At 33.4% G+C, this 25,576-nt stretch overlaps 1 protein-coding gene across 5 annotated transcripts in view; it reads left to right on the forward strand.

Annotated features, from left to right (window-relative positions):
* The window catches only part of LOC103571261 (GATA-binding factor 3), a 123,462-nt gene that overhangs the window by 90,502 nt on the left and 7,384 nt on the right, over positions 1-25,576 (forward strand). For all 5 annotated transcript variants that reach the window (XM_014445023.2, XM_053739953.1, XM_053739950.1 and 2 more), the window contains one exon: positions 19,235-19,369. In XM_014445023.2, the coding sequence (XP_014300509.1) occupies positions 19,235-19,369 (135 nt within the window). The remainder of the gene's footprint in view (positions 1-19,234; positions 19,370-25,576) is intronic.

The following is a 25,576-nucleotide window of genomic DNA, read 5'->3' on the forward strand; positions in this document are numbered from 1 at the left end:
ATAGATATCTCGGAGTCTCATGCTGAGTTTTCACTAAAAAAAAAATTTTATTTATTTTATGAAATTTTTTTTACCTGTATGGCGGACGAGGTATCCACCCCTTGATGCCAAAGATAGCAAGGGTTGAAACGCAACCCTCGCTGCCTTGTTGTGTGTGTGCGCTCGCCATGTTCGATTCAGTGCAGAGATAGCGATCAACAGCTGGGAATTTTTCCATCTCTTTATTCACTGCACACAAACACACGCACACACAAACATTAATATCAAAATGTTTTTTTTTTATTTAGCTTTCTTCATAAACATTAGGGGGTAGTCGATGCTTTTATTCATATATTTGTAGGCAGAACCGTTATACTCCTCCTTTCTCACCGTAAAATGGCGTCAGTTAAAAATAATTTTCAATACACAATACATAAAAATAAAAGTAACCGTTTAAAAGATTCCACAATGAAGCAACAATCTAGTCTTAAGTCTCGACTCAAGTCCGTAGTCTCTAGTATCGCAGCCTCAGTAAAGTTGCATGAGTTTGCTAACGACCTACTGTAAGTCTCGTTAATTTTTAAAGCCTTTTTTTATCTCATTTTATATAAATATTTTTTTTTTCGTCAACTCATTGGGTCCACGCATGGCATTCTTGCCACTAATCTTATAACTTTCTCCTCTCCTTGCCCTTGCGCGATTCTTATCTATACTCCCGCGATACAAGTTACGGTCCCTCCAACACACTGGGCATTCCTATCCACCGTTCTTCTCCATACCATGCAGCACCGTTACATTATACTTGCTCGATTATACGGGATGCTACTCTCGACTCGCGTTCGCCACCCTGGATATAATACAGCCTTACGTTCCTTTAAAACGATCCTAAAACCCAACACACATTACACATTACATACATTTATAAACTTTACCATCGTTAGTTAACACACCCTGAATTACGATAAATTTATTATTATAACATATAATATATATATTATCTCTTTTTACATCTATAATAGTATACTATTAAATTAAAAGTTTTAATTAATTTTATAATTCTATACATTTTAAAAACCAATTCATTATAAACAATTTACCTTATCATTGAACTTTTTTTTTTTTTTGTCTACTTAATATTAAGTTGCTGCAATTGTATGATAGTAGAGAGTATAAAGAGGAAAGTAGGTATATATATGTATGCGCAATAATAATATCGAGTCCTGTACCTTTTTCTCGTGTATCCGAGGTCTCGAAGCGTACGAAAGAAAGGTCTCGACCGTGACATATTGTATGTTGACTTGCGTGTGTGATGCAAAAGTAAGATTGAGAGAGCGAGAGCAGCAACCGCGCGTGCGAGACCAAGTCTTTACATATACGAAAATATATAGACAAACGCGTTATATAAATAACATGCGCATGAGCTATAAAATATATATTTACCAAATACGGTTATATATATGTATCTGTATATATATATATATATATATATATATATATATATATATATATGAAGCATATACATATGTGTGGTGTACTGTATTCTGTATCTGCTGCTACCAACGAGGTCGAGCGAGAGTAGATACACCTATGGTTCTCTTGTAAATATGTATAAATACATATAAATATATATATGTATAGGATTCTACTCTTATATTAGTGTATAAAATTTCACGTGGCATCGTTGTCGTCTGGGTATTTCGCGAATCGCGTTTAAATTTATAACACACGTCCATGAGAAACGTGAACTGAAATATTCAAACACGACGAAACATTAAAGTGATACGTTAAAGCGCGAGCAAAACACCGAAATTTTATAAAATTCTCACAGCCACTACTTGGGTTTTATGGATTTATCTATTTAGTTTTTTTTTTAAATTAATTTCTATCCAAAGCCACTCGCGCAATAGTACAAGAGAAAGGTTTCAATGTCTACTGCTATAAAAAAATATGTGAAAATTTTAGCAAACTCTGTTACTCCTCACTTACTGCAGACTTGAGACTTGTATTCATATATATTAGGATTCCAAGTGAGATATTTATTTGTAGTAGAGGCTGAAGTTAACCAACAAATAAATTTTAAAAATAAAATAACGCTGTCGAACGGAGAGTAAGAGCTGCGAGAGCAGATATTATCATGGGGGCCGAGTAGGTTCAGGTAGCTGCCGGGTGAGAAAGAGCGAGAGGATAAAATCACTGGAGAGTTTATCTGAAGCATCGCGGCTGCTCCGGAAAATGAATAGTTGCTACCCCGTTCGCATTGTCCAGCTCACACGGGGCCACAGCATTGTCTGAGGCGCTAAAGGCTTCATATACATGCCAAACCTTATAATAGATTATTATTATTATTATTATCATTATTTTTATTAATATTATTGTTGTTTTATAATATACACCTTCGTACCCATTTATTGTTATCAAGAAAAAAAAAATAAAAATTAGATACAGCCCGCGGCGGTTAGTTTTCACTTTCGATTAATACTCTCGCAAGTACGCAATATTATTTTTTCCTCGAATGGTTAGATCGGTTGTAATATAAACGATTGTTTGGCTCAAGGCTTCGGCATTCCGAGAGAAGACTTCTCACCTTCTTACACTCACCAGCGCATTCACACCATCAACTCTTTATATATATGTGTATTTATAGATATCTATAGATATATATATTATTATAATGTACCTTTAACTTTATCCTCATATATATTCTCATACTTGTACATGTGCTCTCGGTCTTAAAACAAGAGAAACAACAGTAACTACACACAGACAACCACCAGATCCTGATACGTCGCGTTGTTCGGCCACGAAATTGATAATCGATTCTTCGCGGAGAAGCGAGACCGGTGAACGCCTACCCTCTGGTACCCTCCCTCGATCGGCTGAAACTCGATTCTCAAGCCCCGAGACAAACTCACACTCTCTTATTTTACTACGATAAATAATATACCTGCATATTTACACATGTATATGTATATATTATTCTCATTGCGGTACTTTCTGGTGCTTTCACGAATTCACGGCTTTCACGTTAGATTCTTGTACATTATAAATAAGAGGCACGGCTGAAAATTAAATGCGGATGCAAAATAGTTGTTATGCAACTTCAGCCACTCAAATCCTCGCTGCTGCCGCTAACGATAAATTTATTCTATAATACTTTTTCATTTTATTTTATTCCTACTCGAACTGTTCTACACAATACTTTGTAGTACTACATATTGAGGGAGTACAAAAAAACATACATCGTATTATTTATATATATATTATTGTTATTATAAATACTTCCAATAACTAAAGTACACAGAAAAAAAAAATTCTTGGCGCAAGAAATATTTTGTATTATGAATTGAAGACAAAATTTTTTCTTGACTCAAGAATTTTTTTTTTCGCCCGAAGAAAATTTTTGTTTTCACTTTATGTTACAAAAAATTTCTGGGGTCAAGTAAAAATTTTTTGCGCCAAGAAATCCTTTTTTTCTGTGTATCAAAGTTCCCTCAGCTAATTTTTTAAAAAATTTTTAAATTTTTAAACCCTCCGAAGGAGAGTTTATTTTAGTATTTAAACTCTGAGATGGAGTAAATGCAGATTTAAATAAAATCCAGATCACTCTGAAATTCCTATTTACTCGGTATGCAAAGTGATTTTTTTTTAAACTCCGGAACTCCAGTGCACATTTGTTTCAAAAATAAAAACGACAAATTTCCAGTATTATTTTATAAAATTAAAATAATTGGGTCAGGTATAAATTTCAGAGGCATTAAAAGTCGTATGAAAAATTTAAATCAATTGAAAATAATTAATCAACGACTAAATAATTTTCTTGGAATTAATAAAAAATGATCGGTGCAATAAGTGAAGTACTGCAACAGTACAACAGATTGTAAAAATTAGTAAGAATTAAAAAAGTGAATTTTTATTTAAAATGATCATGGTCTTGGTTGCTTGGGTAGTGACTTGGATTGATCTTAAACGGAGGCGAGAAGTAGCGCGCAAGCCAATTATATGGGCGGTGCACGAGGAAGAAGCTTGACCGAAATAAATTCATACTTGTCTTGTAGTTTTTAGTCTTCTCTGTTAGTATCTCTGCAGTCTGTACCCCAGACTGTTGGTAGTCGAGAAATACGTTTTGTTAGAGATAAAATAAAAAGTAACATATATACACGAGAGAGAAAATATAAGACAAGTGTGAGATTCAGCGAACGAATCATCGTAACCTATTAACTTGTAAATTGCTTCCGACTGTGGGCGATACGACCGGCGCATAAATTTGACAAATAAAACGCTTCTATCTCCATGTGTTCGAAATTTCCCGTTTAAATTAAATCTATATTGAATTACATTCAATATTCATACAAACAAATTTTTCCAATTTCTCGTTGTTAAAAAAAAAAAAAATATGATAAATAAATAAAACAAATGTCAGCACTGAAAATAACATCGACATGTCACTCGTCATCAGATCATCAATCAAAATAATTTTTTATCCGAGTTTTCCTATAATTTAAAATTCAAATATCAGTCGGACAAATTGCTGATAGATTTCAGTCATAAATTCCCGCGAATTCGTGATACTATCTAAAGAATTAGGCCTAAAATACAAGTATGTAGTCTGAAGTTGGTTTAAAAAATCTAATTGAACGTTCCACGATGTCATTCACCAGCGCATTCCTCCATGACAATTATTCCAGACAACTAAGCCACGGCCCGAGTGGTTTATGAAGAGAGCGAACTAGAGTAGTGTTGAATTTAGTAGGGGGTCAACTCAGTACACAGACAGTACAATACAGCAGTCTCTGGACAAACACGCAAGCAAGATTGAAAATCCAACCCTTCTTCCGGTACCCCTACTACTACATACTTGCTTTTCGTTGAGTCCATTCACTTAAAACTGTACTCTGCCACCAATGGACACAATGGCCATCAGCCATTATGTGCAGTGTTGGATAATAAAACTCAAAATAAATATATTCAGTGGCACAGTCGCAGTGATTATGACGATGATGATGATGACGTTGATGAAAGCCAGATTTGAATTTCTGCTTTATCTTACCCGCGCTAAGGACATTGATTTTAATACGACTTACGATGATGGTTTTGCTGAGCTTGTTGGACCCTCATACATATAATTATTGTTATTATTGAGCATGTGTGTTATGGATGGTTCCTAATGTTACACATGGGATCGCGTTTGCTTGGAGACTCGGGGTTGGCTACCCCTTGGGAAGAGCTGAGAATACAAGGGAACTGCTGTAGGGAGCGAAGATGGTTTAAGCAACGGCTGTCGAGGGGCAGCTGCGCCTCACTATCATTGGCTGCGATCTCTCGCAATCCCATACCCAGCATTGGGAAACAACACCCTCCCTCAGCAATCACGAGGACCAATCCTACACGGCTTGCTGGAAGGGTAGAATGATAAAAAAAAACCCACACATCGGGGTGTTTTTGACAATTCAAACATCAGCATTAAGTACCTACGGTTCTTTCCCTTCTTTTCCTTTTTTTTTTTTTTTGTAGCAGAGCCCCGACAGCCCGGTAGCTCATATTGATCAGTTGAGTTTAAAAAATAGAGAAAGTATCGAAGCTGGCGTGGATAAATTAGGGTTTTTTCTTTATCGAAAAATGAAAAAAGATCTTGGGTAAATGAAAGAAAGAAGGTAAAAAACAAGCAACACAGTGTCTATGGGAGAGTCCATAAATCTCAGCTCACCCGAGAAGGTTTGCGGGGGAGGTAGAGAAGCTGGAGAGAAAAAGTTGAGAAACAGTAGAGAAAAGGAAGAGAAGTAAATAAAAAAAAAAGAAATGCGTGAACGAATAAATCAAAGTGCCGTGTGAAAATCAATTGCACGCTTAAAGTTGCTATTTTTTTACTACTTTGTCTTCCCAGTTGCTTTTCATCCCTTTATTTTCTCGTTCAGCCTTTACTTTTTTTATCTCTTTAAATTTTTCCACGACTTCATTAACGTGTTTATTTTTTTTTCATCTACTCGCTTTTTCTGCCATCATTTTATTTTTTTCTGATTCACAATGAAAATGCGTCTCACTACATACTTTTTTTTTTATTTCTTTTGCTGGTTGTCTACTAGCAGACACCGGGATGAGAGCAGAGTAAAGTCAATATGCTCGCGCAGCCGCGGAACTCAACCAATGTTACGTCCAAGTTCCGCGCATGTCATTCTCCATATATATATATATATATATATATATATATATATATATATATTAACACGATACTAGAGAACTGCGCGCTCATCTTGTGCGAATTTACGTACGGTAAAAACGCAGGCGCGGTTGTTCACCTCTGATTAAATATTAAAATTCCATCTAGATTGAATGGAAAAAAATGTAAAGATAAATAAACGCCACATTCTTCCTCATTAATTATTAAATTGAATCACTGGCATTAGATTAAATTTTAAATTCACTTGAAAAAAAATATATAAACCCAAGTTGATTTATTTGAATTTCCAACTCTTCTTTTTTTTTTTTTTTTCCTTTTGTTTGAGAGACACGATAGGGGTGAATGACAAGTAATGGCTGCCAGAAGCAAGTTATTTATTGGTCGGTACTGAGTCTCAAGTCCTCACCCACATTGTCGTGGTGGACGTGGTTAGTGAACCGAAGGTGCAATTTTGCGTGTCACTTACCAAACACCCACGTTCACTATATAGCAAAGCTGTTGTTGCACATTAACGATTACTCTTGACCTGACAAAATGCTCGGTGTCACAATTCCTGTTCATTTGAATCGTGATCTAATTTCTTATCTCAAACACCTCCAACTTCTACCTTTAACTTTTAACACACAATATAATCAACAAACTCGCATTCATTTACATATATATACATATATATATACATACATATATCTATAATATACCAATAGTAATTTAAACTGTACAATAAATTGAACATTTCATTTACCCTCTTAGTATTTATGAGACTTGAAATAAACTCGAAGCATTTTAGACCTCGTTACCCCATTAAATAAATCAGTAGCCAAAAAAAAATTTCATATGTATATAAATATAATGATAATAAACTAAAAATATCCTTTTTATAATTTAAAATAATTACCTACGTGAAATGTTGTGCAATGAATTAATCGTTAATTAGTTACAAGTCTTACGAGTATCAGTAATATATATGTATATATATGTATCTAAAAGTCGTTATATAAAATACAATAAGTTGACAAGTAGATGATTTTATTCTGACAATTGTGATTGCATTGCGTTCACGTACAAGTTTTAAAACAAGTAAAGAAGTTCTGGTACGTGGGTACTGTGGGTCAGGTGAAGTGGGAGCGGGTGATGAGGATGACATTCCACAAGCCGTAGACGTTGAGACCTGGAACTACTGACTCCTGTTTCAAGTCCAGAGTAGTAGTTAAGATAAAGAGGAGTATATTAAAAGAATAAACTCCATCTCGACTGTGGTACGAATGGCAAAACTACTCGAGTAACTTCTCAGACTCAGCACGCGGCTCGATTAAGATTCAAACGAGTAGTGGATGAGGTGCTTCGGTAGAACGGCATAAATCTCGAAACACCCGAGCGTGAATATTAGAAGGCGGGGTGGTCTTTGCCTCGGAACGATTTGTTTGGGTCGCTCCTGCTGTTCTTGCACGTCTACTGATTATCGAGTAGCTTTTACTCCCGTGTATATATATATGTTATGTTTATAAGTCCCAGCAAGTGTATATATAAATATGAAATATATGTGTATGTATGTATGTATAAATATGTTTGAATTTTTTTGCTCTCTTTCCAATCATCCCGAGCATACAAAACACCGCGAACAAGTAATTTGCCGTGAAAAATATTGTATTTAACACATATATTAAACCAGGATCATAAATTTATGTTTGTCAGTTTAACTACTGTCATTTATTTTAAGTACATATCAACGATGTATAGTAGGTACATAAGATAGTATTTATTGAGGATATATGTTTTTTAAGAATATGTCAAAAGTACAGATTTTTTGAATAATTTTTTTTGCTGTAATTTATGTCGAATTAATGATACGAGAAATGACAGATAAAATGGAGCAAAAACAAATTACAAGTTTACGATTAAACGTACGTGCAATTATAGATTTTTATTGTGTACATCGGTTGTCCGAGACAGATAGTAATGTAGTGAAATATATAATAAGTAAAACTGTTTTGTCTCGGTGGTCCGCGGAAAAGGCCACAGAGCCTGGCTGTAAACTTAGAAAAGGACTAGAGAGTCTAGAGTAATGTGTGTACATTACGATGTATATAGATATAGATATATGTGTACATTAATATTATACGGTACCTTGGCAACAATGGCGACAACATAATGACGCTATAAATAAACAATAATGCCAGAGTGTATTAGGAATCATGGCGTTATGCATTAAATTGATAGTTTAGATATTATATATGCTTAATAATATGCTAATAACACACTTTGAGAGATTTATTTTAATATTCATATTTTACTGTATTTGAATTTTATTTCTGTTGCTACAAGTACTCGCGCATTAAATTTTTTATTCTCTTGCAAACTTTCAAATTTATTTTTAAAAGTTGTACAAAAATTAAAATTCTGGATAATCTAGTAGATATATCGCAAAAATGTATATAAACAATTTGGTAGCTTATTAAATTCTCTACAAAAAAGGTCTCGTGACATTTTTTCGTACACTTAATTATTTCGACGTAATTGAAAGGAGTAAGAAAATAAATTTGAATATTTGTAATAAATCAATTGATCCTTTGTTTATTACCACTATAACTTCGAAACTATCAGAGATACATAAATAGTCATAAGGACCTTTTTTGTGAGAAATTAAATTTCCTACAATTTTTGTTTGAAACATTTTTTTCTAAAATTTATAGTTTCCCTAAAAATTTAATTTTTAAATAAATTCGCCTCGATATTTTTTCGTCCTGACGTTTCAATTAAATATTTTGATTAAAAAAAATAATTAAAGAACGTATGATTTTTTTTTGGTAAAAACATAATACAATTTATCGAGCATAATATTAATTACTCGTTGATTTTTTTAAAAATTCAGAGATCAGAGTCAATGACAAAAAAGTGCGTTACGATCGATCGCACACTCGACAGCCACGCGACTACTCCCGATGAACAAAAACTTTCTCTCTCTCATTTCTTTATTTTCATCCTTTTTCATCATACCCATGCATGACTCTCTCGAACTCTCTCTTTCACTCGGCTCCACAGGCGAACGATAATTTATACGCCCGCGAGTTATTGCCGGCATTAACATGAATTACACTATCGCCAGGTGAGCTATTGCCATTAGTACGATCGCCGGTGTATATAAACTCTAAAATACACATCCTGAATAACTGTAGTATCTACTTTTGATTCCCAGCTACAAATATCTATATCAAAATTACCAACTCCATACTTTTATTCCCATTTTAAATAAACTCATTATTCATTTTAATTTAAAATTAATTTATTCTATTAAAAATTATTATTTATTTACTTACGTCAATGCGTTGATGCATATAAAAAAAAATTATTTATTGTATTAAATATCCAGTCAAGTACGGAATTTAATTGCACAACTCAACTTAATAGTATTCACTCTCAGTATTCATAGAAGAGTTTATTTATAAAAAAATTTTTTTTAAATTATTTTAAATAATAAATTACATAAAATAATTATCTAGAGTAATAAATGTATGGGAAATCATTTAAACTTATTTAATAAATGAATTTTTTGACAAGCACACCTGAGTTAAATTAATAGAGTGACAGGCAAACAGTCAGACGTCTGAGTTAAATTAATTCAATTGGGAATTAAATTGAGAGCGTATTCTACACAAAGATATATATATATATATATATATAAGTATACACACATAGACCTCAACATAAATGCACACCGCTAACCTAGGTGTCCAGCGATAAGGTGTGGGTGTGCGTAAGAGGTCCACAGCCTTTGAGATCGACTAGTAGGGTGTGGCCGTGACTAAAAGTTCACTAGAGCACCAGATAATTCTTTCTCTCTTGTAGTAATAAATTAAAATGAATAGATTTATTTTAATTATGCCGTTAATTTATTACCTTTAATAGATTAGTCGTCTCATCGTTTATTTCGCAATTATAAATATCAATAAACCCATAAATTAATTGTAATAGCAACAATGATAATAAAATAATTATTTTAATACGTAATAGATTTGAAATGCTGGCAAAGTGATTTATCTGAAAGACGGCAAGACGGTTGCGTATTATAAAGTGCAATTATACGTTTGAACGCATCACTTGACTCTGGTAATGATGTGGTAATTTAACGCTTTTCAATGAGCTCAACTATTTTCCGATAATTAACATGCTCAATCTTTTGCGTCTTAACACATATTGTTTTCTTACTACATTCTCATTATCGCTTACTTCAAAACTTATATTATCACTTATAATATATATTATATTTATATACCTATTAGATTGATTCAAAAAAATATCTTTGAAAATAAGAACTTTTTCGTGCAACGAAAAAAAAATCTAATGGATGACCCGAGTTCTGAAATGTTTCGCTTATAGATGCTGATCTAGACTCATATATGTCAGCCAAAAATTTGATCCCACCCCCAATCTCTGGAACTACTCCTTATTTTAAACAGTCGAATTATAAATTTTTTTCATTTTCGTTGCGCGAAAAACGTTCCGATTTTCAGGTATATAAAAATATCGATTGTTGTTTTTTTTTTTTTTTTTTTTTTTTCAAAACTCTCTATGAAATAGTTGCAGGGGGTGAAATAAGATGCCTGATAAAAAGTGATCTCTTAATATTAATATTTAGAGGTCGCTCATCGCAATTTTCTATTTCCCATTTAAATAATGGAAAAAAAATTTTAAGTTTGAAATTTTATTCCTTGGCAATGGCTCATTGTGCAAATAAGCTCAGGATGTAATTTCGTAGAAAAACGCTCTACAAAAAAATTCATCATTTTTTGATAAATTCATCTGTTCATAAATTATTGGAGCTTGAATTCAAATTTACAATAAATTTCCATTTTTTTATTTTTCCAGCGAAACTATCAGACTTAGCCCAAAATGTCACAGAATCTTTTTTGTAGAAAATTTCATTCCTTACAAATTATCTCTGATAAAATTTTTGAAAACTCCGCATTGTTTTCTAGTTATTTCCATTTTAATGTCTCGAAATCGATCAGATTAATTTTTTTTTTAAATCTACATATGTATTTATGCATATATGGATTAGATATATGTATACAGAGAAAATATATATGAAAATACTATAATACATATTTATATACATGTATATATTTTCTACATTATTTATAGAACGTTACCTCCCACTCGTTAAGACAACGATAGCGAGATGCTAAAACCCGTCAAGTAATAACAGATATTCTCAAGCTTACATTAAGTGCAATAAGAGAAATCTTATTACTTTTATATACTTATATATGTACATGTATATATATATGTAATCTCCTGCAGCTAAATCGATAATACATGTGTTTTAATGCAATTACTCATCGACAATACTGTACATTTAATACTCAATTATTTAATATTCAAATAGATTATAAATTTTTTTTAATAGTCGATAATAACTATATTTACATGACGATAATCATAATCTTCGTAATAATACAGCGATAAACTTTTTATCAAAAAACACTTAGAACCTCCAGTAATTGTTCACTATAATTTTTAAATTTTAAAAAATATTTATTCTAAATAATAAATCCATAGATAAGATTAAGTAAAATTATTGTTTTGTAATTTACGTCATAGCGATAATTGGAAAAAAATTACTTAATTATAATAATAATGCCTAAAATATATGACAAGTTATTTGGACTCAAAAATTAAAGATTTAACACATAAATTTTTTTTTTTTTGTTTTCTTGATGTTTTTCGTGTCGTTTTTATCCACGGGTTGATGGGGCCAAGCAGTAGCCCATTGGGAGTGAGCGAGGACAGTGATCTGCGGTCATTTCACTTTATAATCGCTATTCGTACAGTCACTCGACCGCGGCCAATCTCAACATTGTAATCCCCATTCTAAAACCGAAACGGTTTCTATTCAAATTCCACTGCTCCTCTATATTATTTATTTTTTTTTTAGTTTTAGTTTTATTTCTCCGTCACGTCACTCTATCCTTGATTCCTCTCGAAAGTCAAATCTTGCAACATAAAAAAAAAAAAGTATAAGTCTAAATAGGAGTAGAAATAACAAATGAAATATATACACGACACATTATAGACATTGAGGTGTTTAAAAAGTAATGTACATAAAAGCCTGATGATTTAGATCATGTCGTTTGTCTGGTGAGGCTTTTGAATTATAAATCGATATTAAATATACACACACTGAAAAGTGACTGGTTTCTATCGTGTTTATATATTGTCACGACGGCTACAAACAACGACAATGACGGTAAATTATAAATAAATAAAAAGGAGAAGTGCATATGTGCACGCGAAATAACAATACTAGAGGGAAAATGAAGTTGCCTAGTCGTCATGTAACTCTCAAGTGGGTGCGTCGTTTCTCTATAAATATATATACACACAATATACAACTAAATATATATATATATATATATATATATATATATATATATTTATGTTTCTATCTCACTTGTTTTGTACAAGAGACATTATAAATCGTGAAAATCACGAGGAGAGACGAGAATTACATACGCTAATGTCACTGCCGTCCATTAATCCTTCTCTTGCTACAATATCATTCATTATAATTTTTTTTAATTCCATTTACTAAACTATCCTTGAGAATGACTCAGTCATTAAACACTTCGGTACTATTGAATTAGACTTACGAGTAATCCAAGGGCGTCAAAAATTCTAACCTCACTTTTTGACAAATCAGATTTTTGCAGTTAATTAAATGATGAGTTTATTAAATATGATTAATTAATAGACAGTATTTTAAATTCAACTTTTCTGGAGGTCGCAAAAATTTACCCGTCACTTTTTGACGCATTGGAGAAATTAAATGAGCTTACAAACGGCTGAGGTGAACGTGGTTGTATTGGTGGTAAAAAAAAAATGTTTAGATAAAATGACACTAGTCGAACAGGATAAAAGTCGTGTCGGTAGCTGGTGAAAACGACAATGTCAGAGAGTGAGTAAAAAAAAAAAAAAAACAAATAAATGATAGAGAGAAAAAGGGTTGAAGTGTGCAGGCATGAGAAGACAGTGGGTTTCGGTAGCCCGATCCTGGAATAAATTTTATTTATATTCCATTGAAACGAGGAGCGAAAGCGATTCGCCTTCTTCTCGTTCCTTTTACAAAACGCCCGGGGGGTGCACCTTGTAATTTACTACCTACGCGAGTTCCTTCTCTTCTTATTCTCGCGTAAGCGGGAAATGTAGCTTCGAGTAAAAAGCTTCAATTAAATTTTTTTTTTTTTAATAGAATATAAGCAGCATAAAAAAATATTACAACGACGTTGTGTAAGATAAATATGTACCGTTACTATATTGTTCCTCAGTACTTTTTTTTTTTTTAATATATAGTTATCGAAAAATATTTAATGTCAAGTGACGCTCAAATTTATGGACCTCAGCAAATTCAATACAAAAAATTTAGTTAATTTAAATTTATAAAAATAAAAAAATTAATGTCTTGTAAAAGTTTAAAATCTGTAGTCACGAGTGTGTTCCTTAACGGTTAAGTGACACGGATTCGACGGATGATCCAGTGTAGACTCCATACACACATATATATATATATATATATGTATATATGTAACAAGACTGTTTATCATACAGATTGGCCGTTGGTAACCCGGTAGCTCACGCTGATGCCCAGCAATATCGTTTCTCTTCTTTGTATATCATATATTAAATACATTAAATATATTATACATCCATATCCATAATATAAATATGTAACAAACCAGCGTTACGCCCTCAATGCCATGAATCAACAGCATGACTAAATTCAATCTCAGTATAAATAAAATAAATTATCTAAACTTTCATCACTAGATTAAAATTACTGTATTAATATTCCTGATAAAAAATATATAAAAAGTAATCAGCCAATTGGAATAAAAAAAATTAGTTTCTGGCACAAAAAGCAACCAAAGACCATGACACGATGAGCATTTAAAATATGTCAAAAGACGATCACTTACTTTTGAATATGTGCTCGGTCAGGGTTCTTATCCTTGGCTACATCAAATCCTGCATGGATAACATGAGGCGAAGAGTAAAGCAAAGGACAGAGAAATAAAGATCTGTTGGCTGCTGTACTGTGCACCAACTCACCCGTACAGCCAACAGCTAGTGTTAGGAATGTGGTACCACTGCTTGTCACAGTCGTGCACACCAATACACAACTCTTATTATATATAAGTATACTCTATGTCCAATATCCAGCATCATACATGTGTATAATGAAATCATGACCATGCTGGAATACTCTGAAGCTTATTACCAACACAAACTAACAATAATCATGCTCACAATATAATCTAGGAGTTAGCTACACATATCCTCTCATAAATATACACTCTGACACAATTATTTCCCTTCTTCATCTTCACCTTGATTGTCGTGGTATGATGCGATATCCCCCTTGGCATTTGATGGAAAGACTTGGAGACTTTCGAAACACGATATGCGATATTATTTGGTCAAGAGAATATTAGTTGTACATAAATATAAACAATAATAATAATAATAAAGAGACTGAAGAGGGTGAAGGATTTTAAAATTATCAACACAAAGACCAAAGGACCAAAGATTTAGTATACATATACATATACATATACATATGCATGGAGATATTTATTATTATATTATAAGAGTATCAAATGGTCTTCAACCTCATTGAGGCTGTTAATAAATAACCGTTGGGCAAACGATCGAGACAAACTCAACTCCACTCTCACAGCGAGCAATTTGTATATCCTGATAGTAACATTGTTGCCCAGTGTATCCGCGATAATGCACACAGTCCCCACTATCCTCAATTGGACACATACGCGCGTTCCCGCACTGAGAGCTAGGGCTTATAGTCACGATTTAGTCAAGGATAGAGATACTTATCTTTCTTTTGCTACTCGCGGCCTCGCTCACTACTATTGCTGGCTAAACTATCGCGTATATTACTCGGGGACAGTAGTCCTGGATGCTGCTGCTGCTGCTGCTGCTGCTTCTTATTCTGATTAAACTCATCTCATACTCTATTACACTCCTGATGCATATTTAAGCCGAGAAATCCAACCAAAGATACACCGACTAATTATTTGTACCGTCTTTTTTAATACCTGGATTATCAACTACTCCCACGAGTGGTTTTCTTACTTTGTGTTTATTTATTTTATTGCAAGCGAGCGAATAAGAAACAAGCGAGAACCCAATGGGGCTCTTGTTTCAATGAATTCTCAGTAGCTGGTTAAATTATTCCTGGGAATTAGTCCAGATATAATAATAAAATTTCCTATTTATAGAATTACCTTCAATTAATTTAAACCTTTGTAATATATACACGTACATATATATGTATATAATATTCGTTAAGACTTTGCCTTTATATTAAAAGTCATTGCGGATAATTAATAATTTCGATCTTCGATTGGCTGATCAGGATAAGCGAGTTCATCTTTCCTGTACACGGGCTCCGATAAATTCAGTCCTCTATAATAAACAATTATTTTTATTAAATCGTAATCAAATCGCGCATACAATAAATTGATAATTTTATCATGTCTTATCTTTGATAAAAGTCCAAATTATTTTTATCAAATTAAATATACATTTTTTTAAAACTCCAATTACTTATGAATAATTAAAGGCCTTTAAAACTTTTTAATTTCCTTATTGGTCAGGCCATTAATCAAAAAATTCAGTAATTAATTACTGATAAAAAATATATAATTAATATTGTGAAAAATTTTTCGCACTTTCTACCCAAGAATTACTTTTTTTTTTTTTTTTTTTTTTTTTTTTTTTTTTTATCAATTCGCTGAAATGCTGAATATTCAGAGACTTAATTCCCTGACTAAAACATGACGAAATAATAAATTTTATTTGAACATAAAATCACCGATTAAAATAAATAATTAAATATACACAGATGTTATATATATATATTTAGATTTTAATCGGACTAACGTCACAGAAATTAATAAAATGAAATGGTCATGCACATAAAGAGCAAACGATTAAGCGTAAGAATAAAGAGAGTGAAGAGAATGTTGCGATAAACGTCACAAATGTCATATAATACTGGAGTTGGTGTATCTCCGGCTCTGGGAGGCCGGCCTCCCTCGTGGCCAACCGGTTTCCTCATCGTCATCGTCATCGTATCGTGCAAATACATATCGTCTACCTATACAATCAATATATATGTGTATATGTATATGTATATAGAGTATCTACATAAGCTCGACATCAGTATACTGGAGCAATTACCAACCTCCTGATTGCGCCCGATCGGGCCTTACAATGTATCCAGCAAATAGCTTTCCATCTGCATAATAAATCGTTATAAGTCTGCTTAATCATTTGACAATATTTTTATAATTATTAATTTCAATTCGAATTAATTACTTTTAATATCCATGGAAAAAATCGTTTTTTTTTTTTAATTAACTCTAGAAAGTTTGAAAAATTTATATTGTTTATTTTTTTTGACATATTTTTATCAAAATTTTCAAATTACCTCCATGAAAAAAATTTATTAAAGAAATATATATAAAATATCATAAAAATATATATTTAATATATTTTTTATATTTTTTTCATGGGGACGATCATTAAAATAAAAATAATTTTTCCGATGATTGGAAAGTAGAAAAATGAAAATCTTGAAATGGATTTCAAAACTTTTTTAAAATTTAAACAAAATAATTACGGTTGATTTTAATTAAAAAAGTAAATTTCGGATTGCAGTCATCATATATTTACATTCCACTTTGTATTACTTACAGTACATATTGACAAAATGTTAAAATTACCCAAGTGTCTACATGTGAATTTATCAGAATTAAACATGTTTTTTATAACACTTGCGTCGATGTCAAATACTAAATTATTTTTTAAGCCGAGTAAGAGCAAGTTATTAGTTACTTTTTAAGTAGTAAAAGCAAGTTTAATTTCCCCGTTAATTTCTTTCTTCGGGAGATAGTAAAAGGTGAAGGAAATGGAGAGAATAATCGCTAAGCAATGCGTGTACAATGTCCTAGTTGATCGTTGACTCGTGTCTGATTAACTCTCTGCCCAACATTCTCTTTCTTCTTCACTTTGAAACAATATATATAAACATATAAACATTAACTGATAAAATACCTCGTCATGTTATAGATTAATTACCTACATATCGATACTCCAATACCAAGATCACTTAAAATTTTTCTAAAAATATTTATCAACCAAAAAAATATTCGAACCGTAAAAAATAGTTAAGATATTCAAAGTGAAGTCCAGCTTTTAGAATGAATAAGAAAAATCCTTTGACCAGCGATCGAGCAGATTTAATAACCATTAGCCAGTAGGTACGGCGGAGTAGCTTGCAGGGTCGCCCAATGATTTTCAGGGTGTCAAAGATCTAGAGCACGATAACAAACCCAGTGGAGGAGTATATTGATGAGGTTCGCGTATTGATTCGTGAGCTTTTGGACTACAGACTCTCCACCCTACACCTCACCCCCACATCGTACTCAGAAAACCAATACTAGCACCGCAACCGCCATCGACATATCACCAATAGCCTGGTAGCCTTCGACCGGTTCAAGTGAAGCGCCCCTTGGCCCGCAGGCAACCTAAGCCCCGGTGATAAGATCCCAGCGATAGGACATGATTACGACGACGTTTGCACCCCCAGCACTCGTACTAGCACTAGTACTAGCAGTCTTTGTATATATTTTTTGATGAGACCAAAGTGTCAAGCCACCCTTTGCGTCACCTTCCGTCAAGTGGGTAAGTCGAAAAAAAATCCGACAAAGGAACTCTTAAAACCATCGATCTTTACTTAATATATTTTATTCTTATTTAATCCACTAAATATATATATATATACATATATATATATATATATATATATATATATATATAATGCACCTACACCTTTTACTGTACTCTCAATCAGTCAAATGATATTTTCTTTATTATTCTATCCATTGTACCGGGGATTTACGAGCGATCACGTTTTGATGCACTGTGCGAGCCACTCAATAAAATACCAATAACTCCCGCGAGTGTTCAACAGACCGACGAAGGTTGTCTACAATGGCAGGTAGACATATACAGAGAATGTGCTTATAGAAAAGAGAAATATACATCAGTGACATATAAGAAGACATGCGTACACAATCCCGTGGTTATTTTTTTTTTTTTAATCTCTCCTCCTTTCCTCTTCCTCCACCAGCACTGCCACCTTCTTTTACTTTTATTCTCTTCATCTTTACTTGTGATCGAGCCCGGTCGCCGGAATGTCTTTGGGTAGACACAAAATGTAGCATGTCATCTTGGGGGTTAAGTGCTCCGGGGATTTGGCAGGAGGAAAAGTGGCCAGGTATGCACGCGCCCGTCTTATGCCCTACTGCTGGTCTTAAAAAATTTTATTCATATGTGTATATACATATATATATATAGACATACATACATGATGAATTACATGTGTTGGTATACGATGGGAAAAGGTAAATAATAAGCTATAGTTGCCTCAAGAGGGATAATAGACCTTTTTAGTTAAGTGTTTGCCACTCGGGATGATCGGAGGCACAGGTGTCGGAATGATTTTTCGAAGCATTGAAACACGACCGTAACCGTAACCGTCTATCCTCATCGTTCTCTTTTATTCCCTCTGTCTTGTTCGTAACCGTCGTCTTTGTTTCTCAGTCGTCCTTTATTTTATTTATTTTATTCATCCTCTGGGTAGAGAGTCGTCGTGGATATAACGCAGTGGTATTGGTGGAACACATGTGGAATGAAAGGATTAAGAGACTGCGAGGCACCAAGGCCCTGATACGTCGCTTCAACTTCCCCGTCTGAGTTTGACCGATCGTGTATCCTCTCTCCTTTATTTTCTATCGATAATCCATCTTATTATATATGTTGTTTGTTACTTTTTTTTTTTTATTAACTTTAAAACATCTCAAGAATGTCAGAGAGACGAGATTGAAATACAAAGACTTTAATAAATTGAATTAAATACTTATACTTATATTTACTTATTTATTTTTTTGTAATTTGATGTAAAAATTCTAATTAAAAATTTTTTTATTGTTGCTGTTACAGTCGTTGCAGAGTGCCGCGAGAAGAGCAGGCACGAGTTGTGCAAACTGCAAAACCGCAACAACGACCCTTTGGCGAAGGAATCAAGCTGGCGAGCCGGTGTGTAACGCGTGCGGCCTCTACTACAAACTCCACAATGTAAGTACCCCATATTACACATATGTACATACATAAACTCGTCTACAGTCCACTCGACAATTAATAGCCGACTACTAACCAGCATACACTCAAACTAAGACACAAAAAGCAAAGCAAAAAAAAATAAATAAATAAAAACGTGCGTTTGTAGTCGGAGATAAAATCGCTTTGTTCGACACTGATTGCCGGGAGGACACGACCCCCCTATTGTGTCATCGGAAAAGCAGTAGGCAGCCAGTGAGTGCACCGGCACATAGGCAATAAGAGTACAGTGTAGAGTATAAACCAAGAGAATTATTTTGTAGCGAGGGTTGTATGAGCTCTCGCAATCTCTCAAGAGTTTCCTTGTTGTATCAACAATTAAGTCGCGTCTGCGACGACCCCGAGTATCGTAGGGAGGAATCCGCTGACGGTGGACAAGAGCGTGCTCAACGGCGTGTGACACAGGAAGCGCCGGAAGTGAGGTCCAAAGCCTTGTTGAGAGCCAATATACCCACACACTCTATGCCATACATACATAAATATTACAACAAGGATTCTCGTGTAGTAATTTTTTTTTAATCCATTGTCATGTGTCTTTGTGTCCTCGCGGTGCTCTGGAAACAGTTACACCATGGTTCGATTTCCGTCTAAAGGAAATTCCCGTATCCTCTTGATGTCACCCTGCTCTACAACAACAACAGCAACAACATCAACATCTACTACTATAACTATTACTATACTGCCACTATATTACTCTCGGTAGCTTATTGGAAGCATAAGATCGGAATATGTCCTTCAGTGTTCCCATCAGCTTTAGTACCGGCGACAATACGGTTGTGACAATAGCAACCCGATATTTCGTTACTGAACTAGACCTCTCGACCTCTTCCATCTATATACATACATATATATATATATATGTATATATATATAAATAACATATATCCATGTATCCATGCATGTGTCTTAGCAGAGTAGCTAAAGCCGCCGCCTAAATTTCTACTTGTACCGGCTAATGACCGGTCTCTATTTTATTTTTCTCCATATAATAGCAAAAAAAAAATTTTTCTATTTTATACTCTGTATAATACAGTACTAACTACCCCTGGGCGGTGCCTATCCATTACGCTTGCTTGCCAAGCCAAAAGGGCGCCCTACCCAGGAAGTCGCTCGAATAATTTCATGATTACTTTTTCATGAGAAAAAAAAGCGCTTAGAAATAAATAACCGAGTACTGAGATTTGTAACAAATGATTTTTTTATACAAACCAAAAAATACATTATCCATTAAATATTTTTTTACACTCCCTATAAATATTAATACATTTATTATTATTATTATTATTTTTATTAGTATGTGAAGACTAAAGCGCGTGCGCACGGTAGTCGAGGATTAATTATCGGGGATCGCTAATTGGCTCGGACTTCTCGAGCGACGCGCCTCGACGCGGAACGCATTCGTCAAGTTCTCCTTCTTCTTGTTCTTCTTCTTCTTCTTCTTCTTCGTCTTCTTCTTCATCTTGTTCTTTTACTTGGATACACGTGTCTTCTGCAGCTTCATCTCTCATTGCAGAGTCTGTTATTCGCATCAGTATTACAGAGCTTGGAACAGTAACTGTTGGTACAGTACATATCAGTGAGCTACACCGAGACTGAGTTAATGTGAGTTAACTTGAGATTAAACGCGTAACATATTATACAAAGACGACAATCAGTACAGTAGCAAAACAGTCAGTCTCTGTGTTTATTTTCACTTGCATGGCGTTCTAATCGAGGTCGTAAATCGCTCGTCCAAATTTCTCATCATTCAACTCTTGGTCCCATCTCATCTCATACTCGTTATCTTCATTTTTATCTCTCTACCACATTGATTTTATTTATACATTTTATTCATCAAGATAACACGAGAATATTTATACTTAAATTTTGTTTTGTTTTATTTTTATATTTATATTTATAATTTAAACATCTCGTCATCGGTCATCGTGATGGTCGCGGTCGTGGTCGCGGTCCCACTCGTAGTTTGACGAAAATTATTTACATAAATTATCCACCTTATACGTGACAATTAAACCAGTAGAATTGAGGTATATATAAAAATAAAATAACTGGGGAATAAAATAAATTAATAAAAAAAAAATATATATAAAATAAAATAAAACAAAGTATATGGAGGTTGCAAGCAAAGGCCAACCCAGACACGTTTCCCGGTAATCATTAATTAAGCGAGAGCGCGGGCCCCCGTTGCTAAATACTCGCGACACGGAGACAAGCCGACGAGGAATAAATTGTCCAAGCCATGATTTCCAGCTTGTAACGACTGTAATAAAAAAAAATAAAAAAAAAAAAAAATAAATGTATATGTACTAAAGAATAGAGACCACTGATATGGATTAAAATGACCCAAGACCCAAGAGTGTGGAGTTGAGTCTAGAGTCTCGTGTTATGTGACACAGTCCAGCATTTGATTTGCAAAAATCCAGAAACCCTACGGAAGTACCTTGTTCTTTTTTACCCTTATGTCTCACCTCAATAAATTTAATCGGTCTCTTTTCATTTTTACTTCATTGTTATTTTTTTTTTTACCCTCGTCAACTTGGACAGACTTGCTCAGAGGCTTGTTTGCTAATGAAAAGTGTCGTTGAAAGTCGTAAAAAATAGTTATGTCGTGCCTGAGGACTATTTAAAAAAATAATTCTATAAATTTTTAAGTCACCACCACCGCCGTCACCGCCACCTCCTTCATCTATAACTCGTTTAGTTTGGATTCGAGTTTGTGACCTCGGGAAACGGATATGTCGTGACGGGAGACGGTTCTTCGCTATATCTATATACATATAAATACATATGTATACTAATGTATTGTAGGAGAAGGAGAATGAGAGTAAAATATACACATAACACACTTGGACTTGCAAAAATGGTAACATTGTCAACGCGATATTTTAACAAGTCAAACGTTTAAAAAAAGATACAGAGGGAATAATTTTTATTTTTTCAAACACAAATTATCGTAAGATAGGACTGTACAAGAATATATGTAACAAAAAGTATGAGAAAGATAGTTGCAAGGTTGTACAAACTTCTTTCATCTTATTTTTTTAATTGTGAGTTGTCTTCCCTGTGCCCGATGTCGATCTTTACTTCGACGAAGACGAGACCGAGACTACGACGACGACTCGCGAGATCTTAGATACCTCGTTTGTGCTCCTGGTGAAGATGGAGAAGTTGCGAGGATCGTTTGAACGCTGGGCAAAAGATAGAATGCGAGTGAGAATAAACGAAAAGATAAAAATAAAAATAATAAGGAGGATCAGAAATAAAAGAGAGTGGGGAAAGAAACTTAAGGACGGATCTGGGATCGTTAAGATAGAACAGACCGATAACAGAGAGTCAGGCCAAACCAAAAGTTACACACACCGAAATGCAAGTCTAGACACCGATTACACCAGATGTATATTATGTTGTTTTATTTAAACAATATAAATATATAAGTGAACCCGGGGTAAAATGAGACGCCGTTTTTTTGGAGATTTTTTTTTTTTAATTCTTATTTATGGTTTATAGAAATAAATGGAGTAAAAGTTGAGTAGCCAAGACAGTGCGGCAAATTTAAAATTTTATTTGTTACAACCATGGCTCATTTTACCTCAGGAAGTTTTTTCCAGTATTAAATAAAATAATTAAATTAAAAAACTGAAAAAAAAATTTTCCCTTGAAAACGGTTTCTCATTTTGCCCCACGTTCCTTTATTTGTTTATTTAAATACTATGAAAAAAATATATTTTGTGAAGTTATAAATAATTAAAAGATACGTGACAAATTAAGTATCACAAACAAGTAATAAATATGGAAAGAAATGTAGAAAGGTTAAAATAATTATTCAAGTTATTCTAAGAAGTGTCTTGTCTTGGTCACTGATTTTCGTAGCTGAAACTTTATTTTATATTCTTATTTTAAAAAAGTAACACAAACCAAAAACTAACTCCGAAGGGTTTTCGGTCTGGTCTAGTGTTACCTATGCTCTATACCATACTCTTGTTCCCTCGACCGTGATCGTGTGACCCATAGATTTCTCGGAAATTAAAAAACGACCGTTGTCTCTTCTTCCGATCTGCTTTTATGAATCAAGGTCACTTGTAGCCCATTCCCAATAATTTTATACATAAAACTACTTTTAATTTCTCGTCGATAATAAATAAATACATCTATACACAACAAATATATGAATATCAGATAAGTGAAAGTATGAGCGGAAAATTTTTTTGATAATATGATATATAAAAAAAAATGAGTAGGTTTCGTATGGAACATTACGATGAAACAGAGAACCATCTTGTCCTTCGATATCATCTCAATCGCGATGCTTCCTGTCTTGATCTTTAGCTCGCGCGTATGAGACGATAAATATAGCTGCTACTGAGAAACTCATGTACACATATACATATATCTATACATATATAGTTTACGGTATATATTGCACTCTGATTGTCCGATAAGACGCATAATTTTAGGACTTTCTGCACTTTGGAGATCTCGACGTGGAGATCAGACAACCAGCCGGCTCTGCTACCGTTCAACTTCATGATCCAAGTCACTTTGCATGACCTACGAGTTTTAAATAAATAAAACTTGCCAATTAAATATGTAAATAAAACAATACATTTATTTTTAAGTTGAAAATTAATTTAACGTGTGAATAAATTAAATTATTTTATTAAATTAATAAGTATCTACATGTGTATACTTACATATGTGTGCGTCAAGAGGTGAATGGATCAATTAGAGGAAGCTATAGCCGGCAATACGCCGAAGAAACGTTAAAAGTTTAATTTGTATTCCTCATACTCGGTTGTCATTTCAATACTGCAATATCGAGATTCCTCGCGCGTCGAACATCAGTAGCTGAAGAATTTTTAAAAATAATATATTTTATTCAATTGCTAAGTCAGGTTATAAAAGTGAAGGTGTCGTAAAAGCGTTTCCGCGAAGTGAAAAATAAAAAATTGATAAACGAAACAAGATAGAAATAATGTATTTTTCGAGCCATCGATTATCATTGAAGTTTACCATTATCGATGCAAGAGAGTGCACAGATGTGCATCGTCAATATCAAAGGACTTACGGCATCGAGAATCCCAGTAGTGTAGCATATATAATAATAGTATTCGAACGGCGTGCGGTTGCATCGTGTGTGACCACATCAATCGTCGACTCTTGAATATTTTATCTCCTGATTTTTATTTTCTCTCTTTCTCTTTCTCTTTTTCTCTAAGCCCTCGCTGTCTTTCATTTCACTTGTCCGTTTTCTGTATCGCGTTATATATATATATATATAGAGTCAAGTGTGCATCCAACTTACTCGTCCACTTGCTGTCTCTTTCGTATCGTTTGCACCTCGCAGATTTTGGACACCCGCGGATTTGATCGTATGCGCCCTCGTTCCCATTAAAATATCTCATTGTATTCAAATTAGTTAAATCCTCCACTATGCCAGACAAAAGTTCCCAAAGAGACGCCCATCGTCATCAAGTATCGCTGATGTATTATCCTATATATCTATATATATATATATATATTTAAAATAAAAGAGAACTAACGAATAACAATTATCCTCGTGTATCTTTGTCATTCACAATCACAAATAATTAAAACTTAGTCATCTTATTTTTTTAGTCGTGGGAAAGTCTTCAATCAAAAAATATCCGCGGTCAAAAAAATAATTTGACTTTGGTGTAATTTTAAAAATTTAAAATAAAGCAAGTCAACTGTAAGTTCTAATTTATAGTTTTATATATATAATTTAGTACCGGTTTATGTCAACTAAGTCAAACTTGGCTTGAATTTGACTTAGTTGACTTAAATTTTTAAGTTAAATAGGAATATTGAAATTAAAAAAAAGTGTAGCCAAAATAAAATTATTTTTTTGACCCGGGTTCAATAAAAAAATATCACATTACATATATGGTAAAAAACCTAGTACCCCATCAGGAAACGTACTTGATTACTTCATAGATTTTTATATCAATATTTAGTAAACATAGATGAACAAATATATGTGATCGGGTACTAGGTCTCTTATCATTTAATATATATTTGAATTGATTAATTTATCAAATGAAAAATTTCCAATCGATGGAAAAAGTCGGTGAGCTTGAAGTCCAGGGAAAATTATGTCGAATTTGTGAGCATGTATGTTGAATATGTCATACAGATGGCAAAGTA

Source organism: Microplitis demolitor, chromosome 1, assembly GCF_026212275.2.
Source record: "Microplitis demolitor isolate Queensland-Clemson2020A chromosome 1, iyMicDemo2.1a, whole genome shotgun sequence".
NCBI lineage: Eukaryota > Metazoa > Arthropoda > Insecta > Hymenoptera > Braconidae > Microplitis > Microplitis demolitor.